The sequence below is a fragment of the Galleria mellonella genome, unplaced genomic scaffold, assembly GCF_026898425.1.
Source record: "Galleria mellonella isolate WM207_F2 unplaced genomic scaffold, CSIRO_AGI_GalMel_v1 utg38, whole genome shotgun sequence".
NCBI lineage: Eukaryota > Metazoa > Arthropoda > Insecta > Lepidoptera > Pyralidae > Galleria > Galleria mellonella.
In genome coordinates, this window is record NW_026442090.1 from 2,553,231 (window position 1) to 2,563,044 (window position 9,814).

General features: G+C 30.0%; 3 protein-coding genes across 8 annotated transcripts; 2 read left to right on the forward strand and 1 right to left on the reverse strand.

Moving 5' to 3' along the window:
* Positions 1-1,116: 1,116 nt before the first annotated feature.
* Positions 1,117-3,475, reverse strand: LOC113523098 (uncharacterized). The gene is made up of 3 exons (XM_026908978.3): positions 3,150-3,475; positions 2,651-2,821; positions 1,117-1,257 (listed from the first exon to the last, which is right to left on the reverse strand). The coding sequence occupies exons 1-3, from the start codon at positions 3,291-3,293 to the stop codon at positions 1,117-1,119; spliced, it is 456 nt and encodes a 151-aa protein (XP_026764779.2). The 5' UTR covers positions 3,294-3,475.
* Positions 3,476-4,953: 1,478 nt separating this feature from the next.
* On the forward strand, positions 4,954-7,284 carry LOC113522658 (polyisoprenoid diphosphate/phosphate phosphohydrolase PLPP6). 6 transcript variants are annotated; one of them, XM_052897685.1, is made up of 4 exons: positions 4,954-5,039; positions 5,681-5,869; positions 5,961-6,060; positions 6,479-7,284. In XM_052897685.1, the coding sequence occupies exons 1-4, from the start codon at positions 5,022-5,024 to the stop codon at positions 6,871-6,873; spliced, it is 702 nt and encodes a 233-aa protein (XP_052753645.1). In that variant the 5' UTR covers positions 4,954-5,021; the 3' UTR covers positions 6,874-7,284. The 6 variants fall into 6 exon arrangements, with proteins under 6 accessions (XP_052753645.1, XP_052753646.1, XP_031769838.2 ...); XM_052897686.1 differs by having other exon boundaries at positions 4,955-5,039; positions 5,681-5,857; XM_031913978.2 differs by having other exon boundaries at positions 4,961-5,052.
* Positions 7,285-8,959: 1,675 nt separating this feature from the next.
* LOC113522746 (single-pass membrane and coiled-coil domain-containing protein 4) lies at positions 8,960-9,777 on the forward strand. The gene is made up of 2 exons (XM_052897688.1): positions 8,960-9,141; positions 9,261-9,777. The coding sequence occupies exon 2, from the start codon at positions 9,267-9,269 to the stop codon at positions 9,447-9,449; it is 183 nt and encodes a 60-aa protein (XP_052753648.1). The 5' UTR covers positions 8,960-9,141; positions 9,261-9,266; the 3' UTR covers positions 9,450-9,777.
* The last annotated feature ends 37 nt before the right edge of the window (positions 9,778-9,814 follow it).

Genomic DNA, 9,814 nt, shown 5'->3' on the forward strand with positions numbered 1-9,814 from the left:
GGACACCAGTCGGTGAACATGAAAAGGCAGATCAGTTGGCCCATCGTGACGAATTAAACAATAAATTATTCAGGATGGTTTCCAGGGAGAACCGTGTGGAGGTCGACCTGATAGGGTATATTGATAGCAATGGGAACTAACCTCCTCATTACTTATAATCCCTTCTCCTTACTACAGATATGGTCCATGATGTAAACATAGTACTATAGGATACCTAAATTATTATCATTTAATTATGATAATATTAAATTATATTAATAGGGGAAACCTATGTTCGTATGACGAGGACGATTTTCAATTATTGGTTTATAAAATATTCTATGTATTAACCATAGATAAATTTAGATATCTATGGATATAACCCTTTAGACATAGTCTCTCTAATTTGTGTATACATTTACCAATTTCACTGTAATCTGTTCAGCCGTTTAATCATGATTGATTTGTGCCATATAATCATTTTTAAAAACTTAATTTAGTAGTACACAATGTGTAGCATAATAGTATAATGTACTATTATAATTCCATTCGAATTCAAGATTAATAATACTTTTTTTTACTTCTATAACAATTGTTTGGCTCTGTAGATGGTTGAAATTAAATCTAGCGTCTTATCAAAAAAGGTAGAGAATATAGGTGGAGTAAATCATTTAAACTTTCATTGTCATTTAGTTCAGACACGTGCCTCTAAAGTTTATTGTTTTGTGCTTAAAACAAGAACTTATACTGTGTAATGTATTTTTCGAACACGTACCTAACGTGTTATAAGATAGATTGTTTATATTAGTAGGTTATTTGTATTCGAAATTTTGAATTGCGATATTGGATGTTTAAGGGGTAAAAAAGCTACTATACATGAATACAATTGATTTCGTATTATCTACCGAATAAACTACAAGTCTATCAACATTATATCTCCAGCCCAATTTGCCAACTTTTTAACTGGTCTGGTTATAAATCGTTCAATGAATCATATTAGAATTTGTTTAAATCGTTATTACTATTGCTACATAACGTTCTATTAACTGGTTATAAAGCAAATAAAAAAAAAAACATGTTTTATGTAAAATATATGAGTTTTTTATAAATTTCATAAATATAATTCCATAAATTTTACTAAAACAATGTAGCATACTTATTGTTTTTTCTAACTTTGTCAAGGATTAAAGTATTTGGGGATGCAGGTTGTGGATATCTTGGATGAGTATGGTGCCAAGTAGTTAATGTTATTTCTGGATCATGTTGCCACCATCCAAACTGTATGAAAACGAAAAATAAATAAAATTCTTAGTTACTTAGTAATATCAATGTGATTTTTTTTTATTATCTATTAGAGCATTTACTATATACGTATTATTTGAGATAGAAAAGGACAGGCTACTGTCTTAGATTATATAGATATAACGTCAAATATTAAAAAATATTAAATGCGAGTCAAGTTTTTGTTAGCTAATTGTTAGCTAATTGTTTACTATAATCTAAGGTTGTAAATAAATTAATGTAAGTAAATGTATAATCTAAAACTGTTTATCCTGGTCAGCCAACATACCCCGGTCATGTGGTCGAAGTCGCAAGTAAAAGTATAGTATATACCACTGAGGTGCCAAACAAGCATACGGCCCATCTGATGGTAAGTGGTTACCGTAGCCTATGAACACCTGCAATACCAGAGGCATTACGCGTGCGTTACCGACCATATATATATACGACCATATGATATTTAAAATTACAACTGTGATTCATTTTTTAATCAAAAATATATTTTTAATTTAAAACTGACTGAACTAGCCTATGCGCGTTTTGATTATTTTTTTTTTTTGGGTATTTTAATTATAAGTAAAAAAAAAACCGCGTATATTTTTTTTCGCTTCATTTTCGCACATTGCTTTGACAACATATCATAGTACGAGTATTGAGCCATCCAATCATCGATATTCTGAGAAACAATATAAATCTACCAAAACAAAAATCGCAGAATAATAACGTCAATAAACATAAAAAATGTTAACACGTCGAAATCGCGAGATGCGTAAATTTAAACTAGTAGATACTGCACGCGAAAATCGCGGTATGCCCGGTCAGAGGGTTAATCGGTTTGTTTAAATTGTGCGATACATTTAAAATTGAATGGACCGGGATGAATGGAACAATCAAACCAATAGTTAGTGCTGAAATTATATCATGCCATTTACATCCCCAATTAACTGATCCATTCGACATAGAAATGAAGCCAACACACTGACTATAACCTATAGATTTGTAAGCAAAGGTAATGTAAGTATATTTCTTAATCTCGGACATGTTAAAACGTTTTTTAAGATAATGATGTCAAATTAGCTGATCCATCATAATGAAATCTCCAAAAATTAACCACAATGACTTCCAAGTGGATCCACATGGAGTTCGATTTGATAGGGCACATATGTTAATAACAATGAGACTAATAAACCTTATTAATAATAACCCTCTTCCCCATAATTTAAACATGTACGTTTAACTAACATATAATTTGTTTTATTTTTTTATAATATGTTTATGAATAAGAGCAGATGAGATCAGGACCGGCGATAGAGCGATGTCTTAAGACGCCGAAGTCCGAAAAAGACACCGAGATGTACGAGAGTAATGTACTCAAGATTAGTGTTATTACCTCCATTGATGTTGTAGGTGGAAATCTATACATGTCGGAGGGTCCAGCTGGTTTGATGACACCTTTTCTTTTCATTGTAATAAACCTTTGAATTGATCCATATGCAAACCCATTGACCCTACCTAGATAACAATCTATCAAACTGATAGCATCGACGTCAGGTCTTTGTATCTGATAACAAACAGAAATATTTCAGGTAGTATCGTGCATGATTTAAGGAACCCTAGAACAGAAAATCCTTGTAATTATATCCTTCACGTCAATCCTGTGCGTTAGTGATAGTCCTAGACTAATATCAAAACAAATATCAGTCTGTCAAAAGTCAAGAGTGTTCCGAATACTATTGATATTATGAATTTGGATAACGTGTGGTATTGGATGTAAACTACTTTTATCACGTTTAATTAATAGATTTTAATAGAACGGAAGAAGTCGCGTATATTATCTTATAAATAAATAACAGCGATTAATGAATCTAACTTCCATTTTGCACACATACCTGTTTAGGCATAGTAGAATACATAATAATTTTTCGCATTAAGGGGTTTACATCATCTTTATTATTTGGTTCCTGGTATTCTTCTCTCATAATATCTTTTATGTAGTTTTGAGGTCCATACAAAGTTAATCCAAAGAATTCCATAGTTAACAAACTAGAAAACAGCGCTAGATTCCTGTTTCAATTTTATTTTTTATTATTTATTTGGCGTTTACTATTATTAATTTGCCAGTGTGAATTGTTATTAATACTAGTTTTCCACATTCCGCAACTTCTTCCGCGTGACCGTAATGGATTCACAGATCGACAAAAAAGTACCTTCTCCATATTTTATAGTACGCATATACTAAATTTCATAATGAATGGTTTAGTTGTTAAGGCGCTAAAATTAATAAACAAAGTTACTTTCATACTTATAACACTAAATAGAAGGATTAATACGGATATCAATTCGAAAATTTTATATTAAATTCCTAAATCCGTGAATTAAATGCAGTAATTTTTTCTTCCAAATCGTGTGATTTGTAAAGATTTTATAGCTTTTCTGTTAAGAATATGAGTTATATTACGATTTACACATAATCAGTGTTTTATCTATGACGATGTCATTGCAAAGCATTGTGTTTGATGTAACATTTTATTCTGCATAATATACGTTCTTTAATATTTAACATAACTTTCTGTTCTCGACTTTAATAATTTCATTATTTACTTGTATGTAAAATTTTGAGATTTTTTGCTAATTAATTTAATTGTACTAAACTAATTAATAACGCACAATGGCCCAAATGAGAGGCTAAGTGCGGAAAATGGAGTCCCTTTCACAACTAATTAATACCCCATGTGGTCCCGACATAGATAAAGCCACCCCCTTTCTTTCCCGTAGGTGTCGTAAGAGTCGTTTAAGGAAGGACAAGAGATGGGCAGCAGCCTCCCTTTTAAAATATCTCTAAAAGCCTAACTGTGATTGTCAGGGGGAAAGGGATTGTAATCAATGGAATTTGACAGCCCCATTGCTAGCAGGTCCAGTATTCCTATTAGGTCGGCCTCCACATGGTTCTCCCTGGAATCATCGTGAAAAATTCTTATTAAATTCGTCATGATGGGCTAACTGACCTGCTTCATCCTTACCATCACCCTTCACTGGTGGCCTGTCAGCGTATATCTATAGCGCAGGCGGGGTAACCATTTCAATTTCATCCATAAAAAAAAACGGCGGGTTGACAAACTGCGGTTGTCAACCCGCCTACCAAGCGTGACAACTACTGGCAAAATTCCTTTTAGGAGGAAGGCCTATATTCAGCAGTGGACAGATAATAGCTGAAATAATGATATTAAATAATAATAAGCTAATTAATACCGTAAACTGAATTACATTTTAAATTAAATTCCCGGTAATACCTTTGGAGACTATAGTATATAAGTCGTATAGTAAATAAGTCAAAGACTTTTCTATCTATCTTACTTTATATTTTGTTCCTCGAAAGAGAATTCTAATATAAAAAAAAAGTTATCATCGACACATAATAGTCCTTTGTAAAAATAAAAAATGGGATTATTATTTTTAGTATCAATCCTTGAACACAAGGTCCGGTTCTGAGGTGCCATTTCTCTAATTTTACTTGTAAAATTAAAATATTAATTTGATATTACAGCAAAATATTTATTGTTAGGACTAATATGAACAGATTTTCTAATACAGTTCAGTCAAAATTATTATAAATTTAGTTTATGATTCTTCATAATATAGTAATCTTGTCAAATCATTAAATTAAAATATTAGGTTAAGAAATAAGTTTAGAGTAATTGCTATTCAGAATTGACTCCATTATCTCTTTAATCTGTGGCATCAATCAATCTAATGTCATTCGTATGAGGTCAACTCTTGAGGTCAGCTGTTGCGGTGATTGTGTTTTTATTTTTCTTGCTACCTAGTTATCTCTTTTGTTTACCTAGGTGCCGATTATTTAAATCTAACTCAATAAATTCCTATATTCAGATTCTCATATATGACGAGTAATTAAAGTCAACATTATTCTTCAATCATATACCTAATCCGAGGTCGAATAGACTTCATTGAGTCATTGCTTGATTTAACTCTTGTCCATTCTTTCAAACTTTTTAACGTAATTTATCATTGTTTGTTTACACAAGTGTACACGATTTGTCCTTTTAAACTTTTATTATGGACATGGTAAGTTATTTTACTAATAATTACAATAAATAAGAAATAAATATCTAACTAAATTTGAAATGATGTCATTGTAAGAACAATAAGTCCCATTTGCATACTAATCTCCTATTTATTATTAACAGTTCAAGCAATTGAAATGGAATATGGAACGTGGCAAAATTGCTATACTATCTAACTACATAATGTAACAGTAATAAGTAGCGAGTATTAACAAAGTACACAAAATCATGTATTTACCATTGCTAAGAATATCAATATACATATTGTTGATACTGTGCAGGTCCCATGATTTATTAACCATTATCCATAACTCAATATATATATTATAAATTTGCAGTTGGGAGTTGCAGAAGAGAAAAGAAAAGTACCAAACATGCTAAGAAAGGTTCTACAGTATGATGTGCAAATTACAAAAAAATTTGTTGAATTAGCTCTGAGGACTACAGCACTGAAATCACTTCGTACTCATGCAAAATTATTTGAGGTTAACAATATTTATGGAATTTTAAAACAAGTACACTCATGGGTGAAATGTTATCAGTTTTAAACTTTTTTGTCTTATTTTGCCACTGTACTAATAGTTTTTTGTTTTATTGATTTTTATGTTTTTCTAACAGGTGTCTTGTCATGGCATAGTGTGGCTAGCTGGCTGGCTCAGTTTCATATGGCTGTTTAATAATAAAGATTTGTACCAATTGCAAGTTAACATGTTAATTGGTAAGTTTGTTATTATTTTTACTGAGAACTAATGTATATTTTTACTATAAATACAAAGAAAAACAAAGAAACAAAAAAAAAGCTATTATTACTTTAATATTTTATATTCAGTCAATCAAACTTAAGTGATTGAATGGAGTTAAGTAGTAGTATATAGTATAAAGATGGACCATGTCCGGCATTATGGATTATAGATAATATCTAATATTATCACAAGATAATATTTACAGTTATAGTTTTATAAAAAATATTTTATAACTTGATCTGTAGTGTATTAAGTAATAAAATTAAATAATAATTACTTGTATACAGAATAGAGATCTCTATATTTATAAAATTTTCTGTAAACCTTAAATTATTCAATTACTCTAATGTATAAAAAATACTTGAACTACATATGTCCTGTTTACTTTTGCAGCTCTCATCCTGGACATTATAATAATAGCTGTAATCAAAGCATTTGTAAGAAGACGAAGGCCCGTGCCCATGAATAAGTTGATGGAGCTTGGTCCTGACAAATTTTCATTCCCGTCAGGTCATACTAGCAGAGCTGTACTGGTTGCTTTTATACTGATCTGTCTGAACCCCATTTCTATTATATTTTATCCTCCATTACTTGCATGGGTTACTGCTGTATCCATATCTAGAGTTCTACAGGAGCGTCATTATTTGCTAGATGTGTTCTGTGGAGTTGGTATTGGACTTTTAGAAGGCCTTCTCATGTCTTTAATATGGTTTTCTCAAAGCGCATCAGCGAGTATATTATCATCATTGTCAGATGAAAAATTAGATGGTGGAGAGTACCATGTTTAAAGTGTGCAAATATGTGTAATGATAGTGTTAATAAATTTATTGATACTGTGTCAGAGTTGCCATCCATAAAATTAACAAACCAATTATAATAAAAATAATATGGAACAGATTTTGACTATATATGAAATTTCATTTGGACATTCTCTAGAAAATACTTTGTGTAATCTCAGACGGATGGCAACCCTATGGTATTATTCCTGTGATCATAATATTGAGTGAAAAAAGTAACAAAATATAAATTAATAAATGATATTGAGTGTTAATAATATATAAGCTGTTAGAGTAACTAGTCATTTTAAAGTAATGTTATGTTCAAATCAGTTTTTATGGTTGCTACTTCCTACCAATGTATACAATGTCTTGATTTTTATAATACAGTCTATATAACCTGCAGTAACGAGGTGTCTACAAGTTTTTGTTTTTTTTTTTTAATAAGGTGTAAAGTTTGAATCCATTAATTTCTGTTATTATAGTGACAGTTTTTTTTTACAACACAGGGGGCAATCGAGCATGCGGCTCATCTGATGGTAAATGACTACCGCCGCCCGTGATCACTTACAACACCAAAGGCATTGCAGGTGTGCTGCCGGCCTTTTAAAAAGGAATATGCTCTTTATGTTGAAAGTGAAAAAAATGAATGCTTTAATGTTTTTAGATATTAATAAATAAATAAATATCATACAATTAAACATTTATTGACAATAGGTCAATATAATATCAACATTTAATTTTTGAGGTGAATAGTCCAAGAAATAATATTTTTCATAATGGCAATCCAAACCACAGATAATAGGTATTTATCAACCACATAATCCGAATTTGATCATTGGTACATTGGAAATCATTTCGAAAACAAAGCAGCTGTGATATTTAATTATGTGTTTATTTATTACAAATTTGTAAGTTTAAATACCTTTATGTGACATTAAAATCCACAATAAATAGAAATAATTTTTATTTTAATAAGTTTACAAGTTAGTCTTGGAAGTTACTGTTTTAAATAATTTCCATTCTAGGTAATTTACAAATAATGATTTTTACAAAAATAACGTTCACTCTTATATATAACTTACCTACCCACTTATTTAAAATTTTTAATACCTATTTTAAATAAATTATTTTCCAACAGCTTGTACACTTTCATCCAATAACTAATGCATTTTCTTTGATTAATAAATAAATATTTACCGAAGTAATAACAACGATACAGGTTTGAGTGAGTAATATATTTATAAGGTACGAGTAATGTTTTTTTACAAGCGTAGTATTTAATTATATAAAAAAAATTTACAATTAGTATTGTATTAAAGATATCTGGTTAAATAATATATACAGGAAGAAAAGTTGGACCACGATTAGTATGTAATGTATATATAAGAAGGATGGAGATATCTATATCGGAGACATTCAGTATCGAATAAGAAATTAAAGCAACTAATTATAAAGTAGGCACTACTTATAATATGGAAAGAATTTTAGAACTAGATACGCTATTGTCGTAAATTAGTACGGAAATAAACTTTGTCAAATGCAAAGAATCTATTTATTATAAAGGAATCATCAAAATTAGTGATAAAAAGTCAAATTTAAGAAGGTCCTTAAATTGATTGCAACCACAGACTTAGTTTATACATATAAATTAAGATTGAATAAAGCGTTACAGATCATATATGGAGCTAAAATAGAAAAATGTCAAACCCACAGGATAAATTTAATTTGTGTTTATGATTTTGATTCTGTGGATTCTTACAAGAATAAGGAATTACATAGAAGGAATGATAAAATAAAAAATTCTGTAAATCATATAGTGCTCTCTTTTCTTCTTATGCATATATAATTAGTAAAAAGAGGACGAAAGAGACACTATTAGTTGCTATTTTCTCAATTTATAGCAGGTTAATGTATAGAAAATGTTTGATAATGATAAATTTTACATTACTAGATTATATATTCGACATAGTTTATGTAGAAAGTATGCAAGCAGGTTGTATCTGAATTTTATAGGGTTATATGGCCGTATATCATTCCTTTTATATAATTCCTTGTTCTTGTTATAGTGTAGTACTGACGCTACTCTACACTTTAGACGATCTCTCTAATCTGCGTCCTACTCTATCAATTGTCATCGTCATTCCATTACTGCAACTAACGGATTATAAACAACATTATATTGGATCTACAATTTTTCTTCTAGAATCTACGTAAAAACTTTACTATTTAAAATATAAGTCGCTAATAAAATTGGTTTTATCGACAAACAATTATAAGGTGATATTTTCGATACCTATATCGTCCTACTTTCGTCGCTTTAATAAGATTTGTATACGAAGTAATTTATTACGTGGCACAAATAATTTCTACAATTTTTTATGATTTTAATTTTACAGCTTATCATGAGGAAACTTAAGGGAGCAGTGAAAGAAACTGCTAAGCAAAAGCGAGAAAGGAAGCAAGAGTTTGCTAAAATGAGGCAACAGATCCATACAATTGTCTTGCCAACAGTTGCAGTTATATTCCTCTTAATTTGCACTTACGTATATTTCAAAACGAGACCCACTTCAATGCAATACGCGTAACAATGTCTAAGGGGACCAGTGAAATTCTATGAATGTCTGCAATTGTACATATTTCTTAGTGAATCAATGTTCCAGAATGATACAAATACTTTTGGAAATATATGGCTAAATATTAATGGTTGTGAATTGGAATAATGAGTATTGTGAAAACATATTTATTAATATATTGAGTATTTAAAAGTTATTTGGTGAACCTGGTTAAGTGTATTTACATTTCAAGTGACATCCCATAAGTTTAAACATTTCAAGTGACATTCCATAACTTTTAAACATATCAGGTGAAATGTAAATAATAGATCATAAAATATATTTATTCAAAAATATGAAAGTATTTTTATAAAACTGTTCTTAGTCTATTCACAGGT

What these genes read in the sequence shown, in the direction of transcription:
- LOC113523098 (XM_026908978.3), bottom strand. Translation starts at nt 3,293, where the DNA reads ATGGAATTCTTTGGATTAACTTTGTATGGACCTCAAAACTACATAAAA. An exon ending in ATTCTACTATGCCTAAACAG is followed by an intron (nt 2,822 to 3,149) that starts GTATGTGTGCAA and finishes GTTTGTTATCAG; the next exon opens with ATACAAAGACCTGACGTCGA. An exon ending in CACCTACAACATCAATGGAG is followed by an intron (nt 1,258 to 2,650) that starts GTAATAACACTA and finishes GTTTTCATACAG; the next exon opens with TTTGGATGGTGGCAACATGA.
- LOC113522658 (XM_052897685.1), top strand. An exon ending in TAAAACAAGTACACTCATGG is followed by an intron (nt 5,870 to 5,960) that starts GTGAAATGTTAT and finishes TTTTTCTAACAG; the next exon opens with GTGTCTTGTCATGGCATAGT. An exon ending in GCAAGTTAACATGTTAATTG is followed by an intron (nt 6,061 to 6,478) that starts GTAAGTTTGTTA and finishes TTACTTTTGCAG; the next exon opens with CTCTCATCCTGGACATTATA.
- LOC113522746 (XM_052897688.1), top strand. Translation starts at nt 9,267, where the DNA reads ATGAGGAAACTTAAGGGAGCAGTGAAAGAAACTGCTAAGCAAAAGCGA.